The sequence below is a fragment of the Desmodus rotundus genome, chromosome 7, assembly GCF_022682495.2.
Source record: "Desmodus rotundus isolate HL8 chromosome 7, HLdesRot8A.1, whole genome shotgun sequence".
NCBI classification, from domain to species: domain Eukaryota; kingdom Metazoa; phylum Chordata; class Mammalia; order Chiroptera; family Phyllostomidae; genus Desmodus; species Desmodus rotundus.
Window position 1 is genome coordinate 94,736,587 of NC_071393.1, and position 21,425 is coordinate 94,758,011.

Sequence of the window (21,425 nt, forward strand, 5' to 3'; positions counted from 1 at the left end):
GGAGGGGTGCAGGGCAGAGGAGAATAAAGGGGAGAAAAAAATGGGACAACTGTAATAGCATGATTAATAAAAGATATTAAAAAAACCCAAAAGCAATAAAACCACAAACCATAATTACGTAAGATGTCATGACATGAGGAAATGTTTACAATATTCTTGAATTTTAAAAAAACCATATTACAAAATGGCATGTACACTGTAATTCCATTTATAAAAATGTTACACAAATAGGTATTTTTAAATGTATTGAGATTTAAACCAAAATGTGGTTTTCTCTAAATAGTGAGACTATGGACAGGCTTTAAAAAATACTGGTTTATAATTTATAAAATCCTTAGTGTACTTTTTATTTCTGAGAAATGCATATACTTATATAACAAACCCTAACAAGGTACAGAACACTTCCAACACTCCAGAGCGTTTTCTATGCCCCTTACCAGTCTATGGACATTTTTACCTAGAAGCAACTGTTGATCTGATTTCCATCACCGTAAGTTAAGGTTTGCATATTCCAGAAGAGGACACAAATGAAATTATACAGCATCTATTTTGTGTCTGCCTGCTCTTTGAGATCAATCAATGTTGCATCAACATCACGTTACATCGATGTACCAGGAACTCCTTCCTGTTTATTGCTGAGTGGTATTCCACTGTATACCACAGTTCTTTTCTCCATTTATCTGTTAATGGACATCTGGGCTGCTTCCAATTTTTGGCTATTATGAAAAAAGATGCTATGATCATTCTTGTATAAGAATCACTGTGGCTCTTTGAGGAAGATGTTGTAGCAGCTGTAGCAGAGCTCTGCTGTGCCCGCTCCTGCTTCTGACGCACCGCTGACTGCTCTCCCTGAGAACAGGTCGGCCAGGCAGCAACACTACAGCTATGGTTTTTAAAGATACTAGAGAAACACCAGTGGAACCAGAGGTGGCAATTCACTGACTTACAATTACTCTAACCAGCTGCAATGTAAAATCTTTGGAGCACACGTGTGCTGACTTGCTCAGAGGTGCAAAGGATAAGAACTGGGAAGTGAAAAGACCAGTTCGGATGCCGACCAAGACTCGGAGAATCACTATGAGAAAAGCTCCCTGTGGGGAAGGTGTTAGACTCGGATCGTTTTCAGATGAGGATCCACTTGCACAGTCCTTCGAGCTTCTTAAGCAGATTGCTTCCATTAGTATTGAGCCAGGAGTCAAGGTAGAAGTAACCACTGCAGATGCTTAAATCAACCTTTTAAATAACTGACCATTAGTTGCTAAGAAAAAAAAATCTTTGAGGATGTATGTTTTTATTTCTCTTAAATAATGACTTAGGAGTGGAATGGCTGCATAGTATGGTGAGTATATGTTTAACTTTTAAGAAACTGCCACAGGTTTCCAAACTATTTGTATTATGTCATATGCTTGGTAGAAATGTATGATGAAAGAGCCTCTCCAACCTTTGATATTCTTTATCTTTTCCACTTCAGCCAGTCTAATGGGTATGTGGAGTAATATATCATAGTGATTTTAATTTTACCTATTATTTTTGTCTGTATTTTCTATATATTGTCTGAAATGAATGTGTAGTATAAACCAATAATCCCTTATCCAAAATGTTTGAGTTCAGAAGTGTTTGGAGCACTGGCTGGTGTTGCTCAGTGGGTTGGGCATCGTCCTACAAACTGAAAAGTTGCCAGTTTGATTTCTGGTAGGGGCACATGCCCAGGTTCCAGGCCAGGTCCCCAGATGGGGGCATGCAAGGGGAAAATGATTGATGTTTCTTTCCCTTTCTCTCTCCCTCCCTTCCCCTCTCTCTAGAAATAAATAAAATCTTAAAAAAAAAAAAAAAAAAAAGAAAGAAAGAACTGGCTGGAACTCAGAATTTGGGGGATTTTTCATGTATTATGTATCTACCATGTAATTATATATATAATTATTATGTAACATCACCATATAATTACGTAACATCTCCAGCAGGGTAATCAAATACCCTGTAATCTAATACACCAATATTCCTGCAGCAAATATGTAAATAGGTGCATTAAGTAGGATTAAGATTATAAATATCCTCAGGTCAGGTTAGGTCAGGTTTTGCTACTAAGTAAGTTTTAGCACCAAACTAATGAAAACTAATCTGAGTTTTTAAGGCTTTTTAAATCTTGGAATTAATGATATAGCCAAAACCAGTGCTCAGTTTTCTTGGATCTTTCTACTACCCCAAAGTCATACCCCCAAAACTGTTTTGTATTTTGTTCTCCTTTATATATGAAAGTACCACTCATTTGTATTTTCCTATTACTTATTTCAGATCTTAATTACTAAGAGTTATTTATTAAATGAATAAATGGTATCATCCTGTTCTCTCAGTGAGATGCATCATTGACAGCAGAGGGTGGTGGGAATGTGACTTTGAAGTTGCTCTAACACACTACACAGAGCGCAGACACACACACGCACCATGCTGGCCGACCAAACCCATCTGAGGGCAGACTTTCTTGATAAGCTGTTGTGAATAAGAGGAGTAAGAATGATGATGCTCCCTCTCTACTTACCTTTCTACCTAAACAAACACATAGCACTTCCTATGCTTCAGACAATGTCCTGAACACTTCAAAAATATTACCTCATTAAAACCTCATGAAAACCCTATGGTGACATGTTATTAATTAACCTTTCTTTACAGACACAGAAACAGAGATAGGTTATATAACTTAAAGCCACAGAGCTAAAAAATGGTAGATCTGGGACTTAAATCTGGATAGTGTGGTTGCAGATTGTACTTTTAACTACTATACTAGTCCTGAAAATAATAAATACAGCACATACCTACATGTACACAAGAAAAAATAAACCACTATTAAAGAATTTTGCAGTGTTTCAACGCTGTCTACTCTGAATTCTGCCAATCTTCACAATAATGTTGTGTGGAAAACAATTCCACAGAAGGAAAAAAATAGACTGAAGCATGCCTTAATTCTGTAGTTTCCTGAGGGCCTGAACTGCATTTTATTCAATTCTGCATCCTGTTTCTGCCACATTGCCTGGCACACAGGTACTTAATGTTGTTTTTGTTTGATCGACTGAATAGTTAGAACAGATTTCTTGACTTTTAATTAATCTGTTCTCATCAGGACTTTGCAGCCCCAGGCTCAAGTACAATAACTAGGACATAGTAAGTGCTGAAAGTTTGTTGAAAGCATAAAAAAATTGCAAGGATTTCCAATCTAGATTTACTAACTACCAATATAATCTTTCTATTGCTGTTGGTAGCTGTTCTAATTCCCTGACTCCAAGTGGAGAACCATTAAAACACCAAAAATGTACTTTTTACTTAAAATTTTCTCTACTCCACCCCCTTTTCTCTATCCTATGCTCTAGTTTCAGGTCATAAAACCTAAATAATTACAACAGTCAGACTTGGGTGTCCCTGTCTCTAGTCATGTGCTTCTCAAATATAACTTTCACAAAGTACTCTAAACGATTAATCTACAATATGACTCTGACCACACCACTCCACTGCCAGAACTTTTCAACAGTCCCCCGTAACATAACAAAGACCACGCCCATTTGCCCGAGCTGGAGTCTACCCGTGTCCTGGCTTTTCTCACCTGCCAGTTTTAGCTATCCCCACATTTTGACTCAGACCCTATACTTTAGAATCGTCACACTGCTTCTAACTCCTCACTCACACCGTGGTACCTTCTACATCAAGACCGTTCTCACCCAGTCTCTTCCCTGTGGCTCCTACACAGTCGTTTGAGGTCAGTTTGGGTGTCCGCTCCTCTGGGAGTCCTTTCCCGATCACCACCCCCCACAGTGCTCTCCTAACACCCTGTATTTGCTTATCATCGTTCTGTTTTGCTGCCATTTGTTCATATGGCTTCCTTGAGGGCCAGATCTATGTCTTACTCAATTCTGCATCATTAGTTCCTGCTGCGATGTCTGGCACACAGGAGCTTAATGTATTTTGGTTGAGTGACTAATAGGACAGGGTTTTGGACTCCTAATTCAGTGGTCTTTCTATCAATTGTTCAGGAAAAGGCTTCTTCTACAATAGTGATTATTCTAACGAAGAAAATGTTTACTGTCAATACATTATTATATTCTTAAATAACTTATTAAGGAAGATGCCTAATAAATCAACTTTGTGAACGTTAAGCAAAAGTTGGACAAATAAATTTTCAGAGTGACCATTCTTCCTTATGGAGTTCATCTTTAAGCTGTTTCACATGTTCAAAGAAAAAGCAAAACATTATTTCCCATCTTTCATTTGTATAGAAGCTTGAGAGGAAAACGTCTACATCTTTTCTGTGCTTTGAGCAGTGCTTAGGACTATTATAGTTACCTCCGTAAACATTAAGTATTCCCACAGTACACAGAGTTCTACAAAAGTTCTGTTTTTCCTATTATGACAAAATAACTAAGTAGGCGCTCCAAAAAGGGCAGATAAATTTTCAGGTAGTTCTTACAGCATTAGTTTCTTCCTGTTTAAAATTCTACTTTAATGAGAACAGACTGGGGAACTTCTGCAGTCTCACTCGGCTAAGAGAATCATCACGCCAGGGTCGCTGTCTGGGAGCGAACGTTAAAGCAGGGCTGCACCACGTGGGTAATGCGTACCACTTACCATCTGCGCTGTCTCCTGTTTTAATTTTAGAGATTCGAATGTAAAGACTATCCACTTTGCCTCATTTTCAAAATGTAAGCAAAAGCAAGTTACATTTTAAAACTACTTTTCAGAGACGTGGGCTTCAAGAGCTGTCATTACCGTTGTGCACGTAGGTGAGCCTTCTTTCTTCCCTGGTTACGATGTTGGAGATCCAAATGTCGTTGCTATGTACAAAAGCAATCCAGTCCGGGTCCGCCGGGCATAATTTTGGATCCATCCTAATGTTGGGACAACTAGTCTCCACTAAATTGGGCCGTAAGGGCTGTTGCTAGAAAAGTAAGCATGTTAAGGCAAGAATCAGCTCAATACATACATACTCATTTGCCAGTACTCTCCCCAGAAAACAGTAATTCCAAGTAAAATGTCAACTATGATAACTGCACCCCAGAAGAAATATTTTCATAGACCTTAACTTATAAGGAAGGACTTTTTTAAAAAAAATATGAATTAGAAAGCTACGCATAACAGGAGAGGAAATAAAGATGATATAACATCACTTCATAAATTCTGTTGCCCAAACCTATTTAATAGAATAGTTATTATTTATGAAATACTTTTATTAAACACTTATTTTATTTATTAAACATTTCAAATTAATTTTACCACTATAAAATAGTTGGCTCATAAAAATCTCATGAAACCCAGAATCATCACAGTTCTATAAAAAGAATAGTTCTAGTAGCACATAAAAAATTGCCTGGAACAAAACCAAACATTTAAACCATTTATTAGGATGAATTAAGTTTTTAAGGATATCAAAAATGGACTGCCTTGTGACAATATCCTCCAAGACCTCCCTCAGCACTCGGAAAGTGGGCATCGACGCCCTTCACTGTAACTTCTTACACAGCAAGTGTTTTTAACATTTAAAAACTGTACATTAGTGTCACTGGAAAAATGAACTTTTAAAATCGGAAATTAACACCCAAATTTCTTGTTTTCTTTACTACTAAATTTCTTAGTTGATTGGTAAACAGAGTATTTTGGTTTGTTTAATTAACTTTCTGATTTGGGTGCAAATAACCTTTAGGACCCCAAAAATATATTTAATGAGTAATTGCCAACTTACAGTAAACCCCTGTGGCCCTCCATCTTTGACGTGATATATTCCACTACCAGCTTGAAAGAGGAATGTTCCACTTCCTTGGTGATAATCATAAGAAGCAATTCCAACTGTTCCAATGCGTTTTCTTTCTCTTAATAGCTCTTCTTCTCGAGAATACATTCCATAATCCAGTGTTGCCTAAGGCAAAAGAGAAATCACCTGTTTCAGTCTTCTGAAAACTTGATTTTGCTTTTAGCACTGAAATTCTAGCATCTCCAATTTTATTAAGTCTACATTTTCAGGGACCCCAAAATTCACTAGCAACTTTAAGTAGATTAATTTGAGGAAGTCTGCTGAAAGATATCTTGGTAAAGGGTCTCTAGATGATTGTTATATACATTTGAGAACAAGAACTGCATCTCATCACCTTGGCTTGGCATTCAAGATCTTCCACATTACTGAAATGTTACTTAGCAGTTTTACATGTGGTTAAGAGCTTTGAATCTAGGCTCTGACCCTCACTAGAAGTCTGACTTGGAGAGCAAGTAGCTTAATTTCTTCAAAAAGGGCACATACAAGAAATCAACCAATGAATGGATAAATAAGTACAACAACAAATCAATGTTTCTCTCTCTCAAAAAAAAAAAAGAAAAAAAAAAAGAAAAAAAAAAGAGGTCTAGATAAGCTTCTTGGCAGGAATGTACCACTCTGAAATTAAGTAACACGCTGAAAGTAAACAGTGTTTTCAAAGGTGGCAAATACAGATGTGCACCTGAAATAATGTTAGGTGAGATTAGAAAAGGGACTACCTTGGAATCCTGGTAAAAGCTCCCCTAGTTTCTTGTATTGATTGTACCACTTTTTTAATGTATTTTTTAAAATTTTACAGTTATTTACTTTTAGACAGAGGGGAAGGGGGGGAAAGAGAGGGAGAGAAACATCAATGTGTGGTTACACTCATGTGTCCCCCAGTGGGGACCTGGCCCACAACCCAAGGCATGTGCCCTGACTGGGAATCGAACCGGAGACTTTTTGGTTCTCAGGCCAGAACTCAATCCACTGAGCGACACCAGCCAGGGCCATTGTACCACTTTTTAAGAAGATATCTTTTTTTGAATCCTCACTTGAGGATATGTTTATTGATTTTAGAGGGAAGGAAAAGGGAGGAGGGGGGAGAGAAAGAATAAATGTGAGAGAGAAGCATCAATTAGTTGCCTCCTGTATGCACCCTGACCAGATATCAATCCTGCAACCTAACTATGTGCCCTGACCAGGAATCAACCTTGGGACCTTTTGGTTTATAGGTCAACGCTCCAACCAACTGAGCCACACCGGCCAGGTCTCTTGTTGTAACTAATTTATAAATTAAACTTTATCAGAGGTATACATAAACTGTATTACATGTATAGGAAAACATATAGTATATATAGGGCTCAGTACTATCTGTGGTTTTAGGCATCCACTGGGGGTCTTAGAACGTATCCCCAACAAATAAGTTGGGGGTGGGGACTACTGTACAGCCATACAATGGAATATTAGTCAGCCATAAAAATAAATGAAGTATTGCTATTTGCGGCAGAGTGGATGAACCCAGGAAATAGTGTTACGTGAAACCACTCATGAAGGCCCACAATAGTATAGGCAAATCTATAATGACTCAAAGATTAGTGTTGCTCAGGCCTGGGGTAGGTAGTGGGGGGAGATGGGGAGTGCCTGCTAATGGGATTGCCCTATCATCTGGGGATGACGACATGTTCTAAAATTAGATTTGATGAGGGCTGCATAACTCTGTGAATACACTAAAAACCATTGAACTGTGTATACTTTAAGTGAATTGCGTAGTATGTGAATTGTATCTCAATAAAGCCGGTTAAAAAAATAGAAGGATGCAAAAGCATACTCCCTGTTAACATTAATCAAAAGAAAACTGGAATGGCTGTTTAAATATTAAAGTAAATTTCACAGTGAAGAATACTGCTAGAAACAAAGAAGGTCATTTCCTAACGATAAAGGATTCAATCTATCAGGAGGACACAATAATCCTATCCACTTACGCACCTAATAAGTTTCAAAAGAATAAAGCATAAACTAATGGAACCACAAGGAAAAATGGTCAAATCTACAATTATGGTTGGAGATTTCAACATTCTCTTTCAATAACTAATAGAACAAACAGGAAATCAATAAGGACATAGAAGACTCAAACAATATAATAAACCAATTTGATCTAATGATCATTTATAGACCCAACAATAGCAGAATATGCATTCTTTTCAAGTAAACACAGACCATTTACCAAGATGAACCATATTCTGGGCCATAAAACAAGACTCAATACTTTGCAAAAGATTCATGTAATCAAAATATGTTCTCTGATTCACATCTACTTCAAATATAAAAGCCCATTTGAATTTTTGCCTCTAAATAAATGCTAAAAACATATACCAAATCACAGGAATAACAATGTCTAATCCTACCTGAAAAAGATCCAATAGAGGCTTCCAAGAAAGCATCAAGACTGCTGCTTTGTTGATGGTTTTGGGAATTTCAGAATAAAACAGTGTATTTTCTCTGTTCTCACCAGACATAGCTATAAGAGAAAATAAACTTTTTTAAAATCATTTTTAAAAATAGTGATCTACTGCAATCATAGTAGTAAGTACCAAATGTCTTCTATATCTGCAAATTTTTGTTCTCTGTGGGATCTATAATAAACATTAACAAGTAAGAGATGCACATGCCATATGCCATGGGAATTTGCTGCAATAAAAGTCGGACTTCACAGAAAAACACTCATGTTTCATTCTGATATTCAGATCTTAGTCCCTCTCAAAACAAATATAAAAGTATATAAGGTGATGTATGGACAAGTATCATTTTATTTTTTTGAAAATTGTTAGTCTCCTACAAGTTGGCAAAAGATTCATGAGATTCCAAATAAGCATGCTTTGTAACAACTTCAGGTGACTAAATTTCTTCTTTTTCTGGGCAATTAAAGTACTTATTTAGAAATATATATAGGTCTAACTAAATTCTAGTTTTTCTTCATTACAAATGTAATCACTAGTAAGTTTCAAATGAAAGTGTACTATTAAAACAACACAACTGCTCTCTGACTTGCTAAAATCTCTCCGTCTTCAGTTGGGGAAGGGTGAAGGAATGAGGTCTGTATCAAGTAGAAGCCAAGTCTGTCGTTCCCAATGACTGAATGGGAAGATCACAGCAGTGGACAACGACCTATCTACAAAAGAGAAGAAACACTGACGCACTTTGGTTTTGAAGATGTGAACCAAAGACAACTCAAAGTAAAAAGAAGCCCTTGAACCCTAAATGGCATTAGAAAGGTATCACCTCCAAAAAGCTAGGAGAGTGTGAAGGAAGGAGGAAATAAATCTCATAGTCAGAGCAAGAAACTTGGGTGGAACAGAGTCTGAGCCTAGTGTTTTCAGTAAAGGCAGAGAAGATGGTCTGTGGAAGGAAGGGCATGGGAACTTCCACATGTCCCTTGCAAAGGTTGGAGATGAACCCTGAAATATCCCTATCTTCCTTTTCCCTTATTTTCCTAAACTTTTCTTAAACTCTCCTTAGTTTGTGTTGCCTTTTGGAGTAAAAAGTTAAATGCCAGCTGACTTTACTGCAGCACATGCGTTTGCTGTACATCTATGTTGTATAGTCCAGAGTTACTTCGTTACAGAATTCTTAAGGTTGCAGTCACCTATCTACACCATTTATAATTTTACTACAACAAATGTGATCATATCCTCCTGAAGCCCTCTCCTTCTAAGAGTCTTCAGCCCTCAAATAAGAAAAAAATTTGTCCTCAGCTATCCTCAAATGAGAGACACTTCCCATGACCATTTCAGCTGCCCCTCTTGAAACTTCTCTTTATTCTATCATGTCTTGGCTTCATCCACGACCAATGCAGATTCCCAAGTCATGGGTGTCATGGGTGGGGAATCACTTCTGAAGTTACACAAATGTCTAACCACTATGCTGTATACCTCAAACTAATATAATATTGAATGTCAACTATAACTTCAAAATTCTTTAAAATTTCCAAGGCATTCTATGTACATACACGCCATCTGTGTAAGTGCAAAATGGGCTTTCCCCACTGTTTATTTTATGATAATACATGAATTATTAATTGTTTGAAGCATATTAAAAAAATTAAAAACAATGGATTTATGTTGAGAAAAAAATTTAATTCAAATGGATAGAAAAGGCATACAACTTTTTGAAAAGCTCAACATTCTAAAGACTGTCATTTCCCCCTAATTTTATCTATAAATATAATGTAATCTTAAACGGTATAAACAGAATTTGGGAGAAGGTGCTCCATAAGCTAATTTTAAGTTCTCACAGAAAAACAAGCAAACAAAAAGAGTAAAAAGAAGTATGAAAAAGAGTGAAGAAAAGTGACTAGAGCTACCGAACAGTAAAACACACAGAGCGATGATAATCACAGCTGCAGCACGGTATTGGCACGACAGACGAATGGAACAAAATACAATGTCCAAACTATATCAAGATTTCTTGCCCTGGCTGGCGTGGCTCAGTGGACAGGGTGACGGCCTGCGAAGTGAAAGGTCAACGGTCCGATTCCCAACTGGCGCGCGTACCTGGGTTTTGGGCCAGGCCCCCAGATGGGGAGTGCAAGAGCAACCGATCAATGAAGCTCTTGAACATAAGATGTTTCTCTCCCTCTTTCTCCCCCTTTCCCCTCTCTCTAAAATAAAATCTTAGAAAATAAATACATAAAGATTTCTTTAAAAAATATATAATGTTGGAGTTTGGAAAACCTCTCTAGATGATGCAAAACTACATAAAAATAAAAATTTAACTCCAAAAAAAATCAAGAGTCTCTACATGGCAAAAGACAAATTAAACCTCAAAGGAAAATACCAGAACGGATTAATTACCTCATCATACCAAAAAATCCTCTAAGTCAATAAGAAAAATACCACAACACAGTAAGAAACAGAGAGTGATTATAAATGGGTCACAGAAGAAAGAAATACAAATATCTTAAATATGTGAAAAGATGCTTGACCTCACTCATAAGAGAATACAATTTCATACTGCAAGGGGACACGGGGATGGTGGCTGTAGTTCATAATACTGTAGTGCACATTTGCCAGTTGCTAAGAGTAGATCTTAAAAGTTCTCATCACAAGCAAAGTTTTTTTGTTAACTATGTAAGAGACTGATGTTAACTACACTTACTGTGGTGATCATTTTGCAAGACGCACAAATACTGAACCATTATGTTGTACACCGGAAACCTGTATGTTATGTTACTTATACCTCAATTTAAAAAATAATAATTTAAAAAACCTATACTGAGACTGTTGTTCACTAAACAGATTGAAAAAGGGAAAAAATTTTGATTACTCACTGTTGATACAGGTGTGGAGAAATAGATACCTGGATACAACACTGATAGGATTATAAACTCTATAACCTCACTGGAGGGGCAATTCGGCAATATCAATACAAATTCAGAATATATGCACTTTTGTCCCAGCAGTTCCACTCTTTGGAATTAGTTCTATAAGTAAATTCACACATATACAAAATGATCTAATACTGTGAGGTTCACTACCTCATTTTTTTTTTAAGAGAGGGGATGGGAGGGAGAGAGAGGGAGAGAAACCCTGATGTGAGAGACACATACCCATCGGCCATCCCTCGCATGCGCCAATCGGGGACTGAACCCACAACCGAGGCCATGTGTCCCAACCAGAAATTGAGCCCACGACCTTTGGTTCACAAGATGATGCTCCAACCGTGCCTGGCCTGCACTCTACTTCATCTTTTGTAAGAGCAAAACAGAAAAACCTAAATGCCCATTGTTAGAGGTCTGGTTAAGTAAAATATGGCATCATTATATAATGGAACACTCTGGAGTTGTTTAAAAGAAAAAAAAGAATGAAACTATAATTACCAATATGGATTCCTCCAGAGAATATCTGTTAAAATACACACACACACACACACACACACACACGAGAAAGAGAAGGAAACCTATTTAAAAATTTAACAAAAAATTTAATCAGTGGTATGACATATTTACTTTAGATATACTTTAAATCTGGACTGAATGGACTCTGGAAGAAGAGACCAAAATCAGTCATGGTTTAAAAAAATGAAAGCAGTAGCTGTTAAAAGTGGGAATAAACTAATGGTATCAGAGTTTGTGTTCTTAATCTGACCACTGCTAAGGAGAAGCATTTTGAACTAGATTTAGGAAGGTAATTTCTGGCATCTTTAACTTTGACACTGAAAATAAGATCATGATCAACCCATGATTTGTTACCTGAAAGTAAAATAAAGTTAATGGGACAAACCACAATTAAAACAGCACCAAAACTGAAGTTCTTCAAAGCAGCCTTTTTCCTTTAATGGTGCCATCACTGATGCATTTTTTATTCACCAATTGTATGTAGCTTCTAAGTTTGAATTAATAAAGCATTTCCGCTCAGAAACTGACTTCATACTCACCAAGGTAATAGATCCTGTCTGAATGAGGCCCATCTGGATCATTCCTCTTCACAAACATAAAATCATGTGGTGCCTTAGCCATCATGTAGCCATGGTATTTTCTGGTATCAGCAAGCAGCTTTTTAAGTTGACTCCAGGAATATCGCTCAACATAAAACGGCTCCAATTTAGGCCGATCCCCTGATTCGATATTCTCCTCACACTCTGCAGTTTCAAAGATCTCAACACCCAGTTGTTCTGTTTCCATAGCTGCTGCCATGTTGCATTTTCCTAGAAAAACAAAACACATGGAGCTGTTCTCAGGCCTGCCTTCCCTTAGATTAAGCAGAAGGACAGCGTGACAGGGACCCCCGCCCCGTCAGAATGAATGCAATGGGAAGAGTCTTTGGGGTTGCAGTTTGGAAACTTTCAAATGTCATCCTGAACAGCCACAGGTCCGCTGAGATGCGTTTTACCGGCTGACACCAAGCCTGCTGACCCCTAGCTGACTTGGTACGGACTGAGTGAGATTCACTTGTAAGGGCTATCAGCATACTCACAAGCGTTGAGGCTTTCAGAAGCTCTACCAGTTTTTTGTACCTGTTCCCTCAAAAAGAGGCAAGGAAAAAATGCTTTTCAGCACAGTTGCAATGAAACCTAGGAAGAAAAGCAACAGCTCCCCTTTCAGTTTAAAAATGAGATTAAAAAAAAAAATTGAGGTCATGTCTATTTCACAGTGACTATAAATCCCTTTGGGAACCTTTCTAAAAGGCTCTCTTTAGGTGTCTCTTGCCAAAATTCCTTTTTTCTTTCCCACACTGGAAGGAAACAGGCCATATGCCAGTTGGCTGTTAAGCTCTATCCAAGAGCATGTCAACAGTGAGGCTAAATGTGCCAAGGGAGTTAAGTGCTTCTGCACTTTGAGAAGTGACACATGTAATAAATGTGGACTTCTTCAGCTAAGAAAAATAATCATGACCAATCAGAAAAGTGATAAAATTGTCACAACCAACATGCTTTTAGTAATTTTCCTAGGGCATTACCCAAGATAACATAAGTACTGTTTCCTTTTAGTTGGAACTCCAAGCAACAAAAGAACAAAAGATTTAACTGGCTGGTAAGTTTTTCTTTGTCTTCTGCTCTTTCCTAGACATCACTATCTTATGATCACTTGTGGGACTCTAAGAAATTTATGTATATTACAGATTATACAAGTGTTACTCTCCCGATTAAATGAGAGGAAAAAACTGTTCCTATCTTTAAGTGGCTTTAATAGTTGAAGTAGTTGATGTTCAGAGACTTCTGGCCAAGATGGAGACATAGGTAGATATGCTTTGCTTCCTTACACAACCAAAAGAAGGATAACAACCCAGGGTTCCAGCACGGGAAACTAAAGCCTCAAAACCACTGGCTGTAAAAATCAGTGGGGGTTGCAGCAGCAGGAGAAATTCCCAGTCTCACAGGAGAGTCCATTGGAGAGGCCCATAGGATGCTAGAACATACACAAGTCCACCCACCCAGGAATCAGCACCTGAATGGGCACAATCCACTTGTGGGAAGCAAGGGAAGTGACTGAGAGCGGGGCGAGAGCCAAGCAAGTGGCATTGTTCCCTCTCTGACCCCTGCCCAAGTTACAGCACCACGATACAGCGAAGTGTCTCACACTGTCCTGACAAATACCTAAGGCTTTGCCCCTTACAACAGGTGCACCAAGACAAAGAAATATGGCCCAAATGAAAGAACAGATCAAAGCTCCAGAAAAAGAATTAAGTGGCGAGGAGACAGCCAACCTATCAAATGCAGAGTTCGAAACACTGGTAATCAGGATGCTCACAGAGATGGCTGAGTACGGTCGCAAAAGAGAGGAAAAAGTGAAAGCTATGCAAAGTGAAATAAAGAAAAATATACAGGGAACCAAGAGTGAAGGGAAGGAAATCAGGAGTCAAATCAACTATTTGGAGCAGAATGAAGAAATAAACGTTCGACCAAAACAGAATAATGAAATAAGAATTCAAAAAAATGAGGAGAGGCTTAGGAACCTCTGGGACAACTTAAAACATTCCAACATCTGAATCATAGGGGTACCAGAAGGAGAAGAGGAAGAACAAGAAATTGAAAGCTTATTTGAACAAATAATGAAGGAAAATTTCCCCAGTGGTGAAGGAACCAGGCATGCAAGTCCAGGAAGCTCAGAGTCCCAAAGAAGTTGGATCCAAGGAGAAACACACCGAGACACATCATAATCACATTACCCAAGATTAAAGAGAAGGGAGAGAATCTTAAAAGCAGCAAGAGAAAAGGAGACAGTTCCCTACAAAGGAGTTCCCATAAGACCATCAGCTGATTTCTCAAAAGAAAACTTGCAGGCAAGAAGGGGCTGGGAAGTATTCCAAATCATGAAAGGCAAGGACCTGCATCCAAGATTACTCTACCCAGCAAAGCTATCATTTAGAATGGAAGGGCAGGGAAAGTGGTTCCCAGATAAGGTCAAGTTCAAGGAGTTCCTCATCACCAAGCCCTATTATATGAAATGTTAAAGGGAGTTCCCTAAGAAAAAGAAGATCAAAACTATGAACAGTAAATGACAACAAACTCAACAACTATCAATAACTGAATCTAAAAACAAAAACAAAACCAGAAACAATGTTTTTAGCAAAACAACTAGAGCAGGAACAGAAACACAAAAATGGAGATCACATGGATCACAGCAGGGAGCAAGAAGGGGAGTATGGGGGCAAAGGTACAGGGAATAAGAAGCATAAATGGTAGGTACAAAATAGACAGGGGGAGGTTAAGAAGAGTATGGGAAATAGAGAAGCCAAAGACATGTACGACCCATGGACATGAACTAAGGTGGGGGAATGCTGGTGAGAGGGGGGGTGGAGGGGAATAATGGGGAGAAACAATGGGGTAACTCTAATAGCATGATCAATAAAATATATTAAAAAAAAAAAAGAATGCATTATGGTAGGGGTCCCTAACCTCCCTCCTCCCTGCCGGTGACACCACTCTAATTACCACCTAAGCTCCACCTCCTGTCTTCCCTCCACCCCACCACAGATGGTGGAAAAATTGTCTTCCATGAAAGTGGTTTCTGGTGCCAAAAAGTCTGGCAATGCAAATGAACTAAATGGTGTAGCCATTTATTTCATTTAACACTGTGTTTTTTTTATGTTGCAGCAAACTGTACTACCACTTGCAATGTAATAATAGCAAAAGTATCCAGAAACGCCATCGTAGAGTTATATAAGGTATAAAACGTGTAACATTATTACAACTTTACATATATTACAACTGGGCACTTACCACCGATGACTAAAATCCACACAGCTCAGCAGAGAAAACGTCAGTTAGTTAAACTGGTATTCAGCACGTCGATATTAAGTGGCAGTACCTGACAAAGGTGGTTGTTTGCCCACCTAAAAGCTAGTGTAGGCCTACGTTCTATCAAATGGCAGTGCTTTGCAACCAGTGCGCCACAAGAATATTTAAAACATGCTGACCTCTTTTTGCTTAGGTCATCAAAAAATGGCAACAGCCAACACAACAATAGCTGTCCAGTGTGAATAAATAAAAATTATACCTTTTTTTGGTCAGATCGGCAAAAAATAGAATATATTTTTTGGTGTGCTACAGAATTTTAGTAATTAGTTTAGGTGTGCCATGAGATGAAAAAGGCTGAAAATCATTGAAATACGTCAATGTATCTAGCTTTGTGTTTAATGGAATGAGAGAAGCAGCTACAAAAACTGGGCTCATTTTCCTCAATTCCCCCTGTGTTAAATTTGGAACTTCACCTGCAAGCACAGGGCTAGGGAACAGAACAGGCAGCAAAGCGCGCAGACTACTGAAGTCTTCCTGCCCAGCTTCCTGAGTTACCATTCACTTGATTGACACCTCTTCTATATACAATATTGCATTAGCTGGCACTTAAGCAAAATTATTGGTTTTCCTAAATTGTGTAAGGTGCCTGGATTACTTCTCTGTCTTTCTATACACACACACACACACACACTTTATAGTCCAAATGACACTACCACTTCATGCTTTGGTGAATGTATACCCTGCATTTTCTAGGTAATACCAGATATATATTTTTAGTAATTTACACAACTGTGTAACAGTGATTTAATTTCAAGATTTCCATGACATCTACATACAGATACATTCTCAAAAAGGAGACTCAAGTTTTCTTGTCTCAAAATTTAGAACACAGGGTTAGCACATTGGGGTTAGAATACATTGTCAGCACAGCGCCAGCATTTCACTGCTCCATCTACTTCCTCCCTCAAGGACCTTCCCTGGCGCTTACCTGATTGTATTTTCATCTGCTCTGATCTCCTCCACATTCAAAGAGATCTTTTTCAAGTGACTCAACTTCAAGCATAGATCCCTCCACTCATCCTGCTCTCTTCTCACAGGAGTCTTCCTTTTGTTACCATCCAAACCTGTTCACCAAAATGACGACATAAGCTATAAGGCTGCTGATCATTATCAAAATGAATCTGATGTGGCCCAAAAGATTAAATCTTAAAAGTCTCATATAGTATTTAAAGCTGATACAGAAATATTCTATTTAATTATAATGCCTGAATTATTTTGCATATGCATTTTAGATTAAAATTAGAAAATCATTTCAGAAATGTATTGCCCAATTTACTCAAAACAGTATCTTAATACCCAGACATACATTAAAAGTTACAGAAAAGCTTTAAAAACTGTAATAGGCATACTGATAGATGTGAGGTTACTCTCAGCTATTGCAAATCCTCAAAAATGACAGATGATTATCAAAATTAATTCCTATGGTACTGTCCCTGCCTTACATAATACAACTGTCTAATTTTACATAATACACATTGAGCTGGTTGGAGACAGAAATATACAGTCCATAGAACAACCATAGAGAATTGTTGAACAGGCCCTGGCTGAGTAGCTCAGTTGGTTAGAGCACAGTCGTAATAACCAAGGTTGCAGGTTCCATCCGCAGTCAGGGCTGTCAGGGCCCATACAAGAATCAACCAGTGAATGCCTAAATAAGTGGATCAACAAATCAATGTTTCTCTCTCTAAAATCAATAAATATGTTTTAAAGAATTATAGAACAGGCCTACATTCATGTGGAAAGGGAACTAATTGCATTGAATAATTTAAGATTTTCACAAAATAAAGAATGTACTATCCACTTTAAGTGCACTCCACTTATGCTTCTTTCCTTTCCATGTACACTCTGAAAATAAGTGAATTAGGTAGCTTTTTTGGAAAAGCAAACATTCAGATTGTTGAAATTATGGCTTAGCAAAAGAAAAATAAAGGAGGGTCCGTGATTACACCTTTTACTTTATCAGTTTTAATTCTGGGCTCTGCCCAGCCCAAGCTGGTGGTGTCGGAGACGCGTGGGGAGAAGAGCTCGGGGGCCAGTGGAGGGAAAATGGTGAAGTTACGACCGCACCGCAACAACGTCCGATGTCAGGACACCTTCCCACGCACCGTAAGCCCCTCAGAGAAGAGCATACTGGATTGGAAAACAGCTTCAGTCAGGACTCTTGAATTTGGACCCACTGAAACATTGTCTCTTTATTTTTAATCCAAGGGCCAAATCGCCCCTTTAAACACCCCAAGCCTCACTGAAGCTTAGCTTCACTTTTCACTTTTCAGGGTCTCCAGGTAGTGGAGAGGTAATTATCAGAGAGTGGGCAAAGATTTTGAAGGCTATGAATGAGAAATGTCAAGAAGGGGGACTGGGGAAGAAGCCAAACCTTATAAGTCTTATAAGAAAAATGTGTGGCAAGAAAAACTTAGGAAAGTATCCTGCCCCGGGTGGGTGAAATAGAATGCGAGGGGGCTAGTGAGCAGGGAAAGAAGGGAATCGACCCAGAGGGAGGCAGAATAATGAAAAGACGACCGGCTGGGAAACCAGACCGTCTCGGTCCCAATCCGATCTACCAGCCGGGCGTCAGGCAAATCCCTTCGGCCCCGCGGGCTTCCTTTCCGCTTCCTCCGCCGTACAACCGGCCAGTCCCCAGCTCCCAACCCCAGCGAGGCTCAATTAAGATAACGAACGTGGAAGTCCGAAGGCCGGCACCCAGCGCTCAGGGGTGCCCAGTGAACGTTGGCTGACTCGGAATTTCAGAGCCTCAGCTTCCTCTTCCGGCAAGGGGGGCCCCGCCACGGCCTTCGGCCCGCGCAGCGCCGGGCGCCGGGGAACCGCGGGGCGGGCCGCCCAGGGGAACGCGGGGAGCCCCCTCGGTGGAGCGGGGAGGGCCCAGGTGGGCTGGGGCCCAGGCCGCGCGGGCGCAGAGGAAGGAGAGGGGGCGGATACTGCACCTTCTCCCCCCACCCGGCCCCGCCCGGACCGCGCGGCCGCGCGCTAGGGAGCGGGCCTGCGCCGCTCCATGCCGCGCCGCCTCTTCTGCCGACCCGGATGCGGCGGCTTCCTCCGCGCCGACGGCGCCGCGGTAACCCGGACAGAACGCGGTACTTAAAGGCAGCGGCGGGGACGGCTCCCGGGGCTCCCGCGGCTCCGGCACTTCCGGCTCCTGGCGCCCCGCCCTTCGACCAGCGAAGGCGTGGCGGGGCCAAGACGGCCGCCGCTGCCTGCTAGGTGGGGTCGCTTCCGACAGTGCCTTCTCGTGGCCGGAGGAGCGAACGGGGCGTGGGAAGGCGACTGCGCTGGGGTGGGGGACTGCGGTGAAATCCAGAAGCCGACGCGGGACGAATAGTGGCGTGTCTCTATACTCATCCTCTTTTTCCATTCTAATATATATCGAGTGCCTGCTCTGTGCCTGGCAGAGTTGTAGGCGCTCAGATTACAGCAAGGAGCAAACCAGGTAAAAATCCCTGCCCCTTCATGGAGATTACATAGAGATGGAGAAACCAGGGCCTTGGGGATCCTCTGAGTGTCCCATTGTTGTGGTGAAAAGAAACCTGAACTTGGAGTCAGAAAGCCTAGCTCTAGCACTAACTAGTGGCCTCCAGCAGATCTCGCAATGTCTTTAGGCCATTCATCTGTCAAAGAGGTACAATAGCGTGTCACATAGTTGCAATTAAGGAAAACCGTGTGTGACACACTAACACTTAAAAATGGAGAAACTGGGGCCCAGGGCAGAGGAATGAGTGACACTTGCTAGAATCAGAACCAGGGGCAGGTCCCTTGGCCTACGATTTCTTTCCCAGTGTAAAGCATCATTGGTTGAGAGAAAGAGAAAAAGGGAGCCTGGGGGGATGACTGAGGAAGTGATAAGCTAGAATGAAACAGTGGGGAAGCTGGGCCTCCGCTATTTCTATTATGACAAGGAACCGTGTGTCAGAGGTGTGTGTCATTAGGGTTTATTATAATAGCACTCATAAAAGATACATTGGGTGCCATTTCCATTCCTCAGTATGTAATAATTCACTCTGAGGTTAAGTGAGTCTTCCCTGAGATTTTTTTTCAGTTGAGTTCCCCTAAAAGAAAGGTACAGTCATTTTCACTGGAATTCCTCTGAATTTGCTGCTCATGACCCAAAAGTAGGTTTTCAGGCTTTGAATGCACGTACTAACAAAATGCAGTGAGATATCCTGCACTTCATTTCATTCATCCGACCAGTGTTTACTGATTCTCTGCCCCATGCCTGACCGTGTTCTAGGCACTGAGGCTACAATAGTGACCAAAGTAGGCAAAACACCCGTCTTTGTGCAGTTTACATGCTAATAAGAGGGAAAAGACCTCCTGAAAAACAAACAAAAAATATATATAATTTTATGATTTTTAAAATTCAAGCCCTGAGGAGGTAAAGGAGTTGCCTAAATCACATGGCTAATTTTTGACTGAACTAGATTCAAGTTCAGATTTCATGGTTTTCGGTCTTATTCTCTTTCTCCATGGCAGGCATAAAAAGCCTCAAACCCTGAAAAAGCTGTGGGGGAACATCTCCACCAGGCACCTGGCAACCTTGCGTGTGTCCGTATAGGCCTCACAGGCAAAGGCTTCAACCAAAGCATATGAGTCTTAGCAGAACGCCTATGATCTTTCCAGGACAGGAGAAAATGGGAGGCTTGTGAGGACTGCGATCAATCAGCAGCACATACTAATATCTTCCTGGGTTTAGAGCATGACTCAGATCAACGGAAGAGAAAACTCTGGGAACCCTGGTTTCCCAGAAGGGCACACCTGAAACCTTACTGGACAGCACTGCCTGTACCACCTCCACCCAGCAACAAGCATCATTCGTTCAATTTGAATTTAGTGTAGACCCAACATTTTGACATCGTTAAAGAAGTATCCACTAACAATCCCACTATCCTACCATAACTTTTATTTTGTATACATATTTTACATATGTAGCAGGAGCAACATCTTCAAGCCACAGGCAAATGTACACACATTTAATATCCTTACTTTTTCTATCACTCAACCCACCCTGTATTTATATGGCCATTTCACTACATAGTGGAATGTATAATCTTGATTAATTCCAGCCAAACCCAGTCGCACAATTCAGGATCTTCCCTGGTGGAGGGGATAAGGACCAGTTTCTGGTCTATCCCAGGATCAGAGCACATACAAGAATCAACCAATGAATGCATAAATAAGTAGAAAAACAAATTGATGTTTCTCTCTCTAAAACCAATAAAATAAAATGATTTTTTTTAACAGAAGGCCATGTGGACACACAGGGACGGACACACACAATCACAGAGAAGGTCTTCTGACAACGCAGGCAGAGATTGGAATGATGCTGGTACAAGTCGAAGGACACCAGGGATTGCCAGCAACCACCAGCACCTAGGAAGAGGCAGGAAAGGTTCTTCCCTAGAGCCTTCAGAGCATGGCCCTGCTGACACCTTGACTTTGGACTTCTAGCCTCCAGAACTGAGAGAATACATTTCTACTGATTTAAGCCACTTGGTTTGTGGTACTTTGTTTTGGCAGTCCCAGAAAACAAATATGCCAGCTAACCATCAGGTGTGACCTTTCCCCCCACTATGCACCCCATTAAATATCTGTTACCATTAGTTTCCAGTTGTCAGTTCACGCTCTCTGTTCTTTTTCACCCCAACTGCTGGCCCTTCTCAGATGCTCTCCTAAACCTACACCCACACCCAGGAGCCTCAGGCCCTCTCTTGCCAGCCCTCAACCTCCATCTCCACTAGCTGCTGGTGCACTAGGGTGCTGCTTCTGTAGGGCCTTGCACTAAGCTTGTCATGAGGGGTGGAGATCTATCAACATGATTCCCCTCAGCCTTGGAGAAGCCCTTAAGGGC

The 21,425-nt window shown here is 40.3% G+C and overlaps 1 protein-coding gene and 1 pseudogene across 4 annotated transcripts in view; one reads left to right on the forward strand and one right to left on the reverse strand.

Moving 5' to 3' along the window:
* DPP8 (dipeptidyl peptidase 8) overlaps nucleotides 1-18,702 on the reverse strand; it is a 55,056-nt gene extending 36,354 nt beyond the window's left edge. For 2 of the 4 annotated variants that reach the window (XM_053928902.2, XM_053928903.2), the window contains exons 1-6: nucleotides 18,508-18,702; nucleotides 16,494-16,629; nucleotides 12,203-12,472; nucleotides 8,176-8,288; nucleotides 5,723-5,896; nucleotides 4,753-4,921 (exon numbers count right to left, since the gene is read on the reverse strand). In XM_053928902.2, coding sequence (XP_053784877.1) covers nucleotides 4,753-4,921; nucleotides 5,723-5,896; nucleotides 8,176-8,288; nucleotides 12,203-12,472; nucleotides 16,494-16,530 — 763 coding nt within the window. In that variant the 5' untranslated portion in view covers nucleotides 16,531-16,629; nucleotides 18,508-18,702. Of the gene's footprint in view, nucleotides 1-4,752; nucleotides 4,922-5,722; nucleotides 5,897-8,175; nucleotides 8,289-12,202; nucleotides 12,473-16,493; nucleotides 16,630-18,126; nucleotides 18,148-18,243; nucleotides 18,480-18,507 lie in introns of those variants that run through there. The other 2 variants (XM_045201306.2, XM_045201307.3) reach the window with 2 other exon arrangements.
* Nucleotides 632-13,284, forward strand: LOC128781410 (small ribosomal subunit protein uS10-like; annotated as a pseudogene).
* Nucleotides 18,703-21,425: the final 2,723 nt, after the last annotated feature.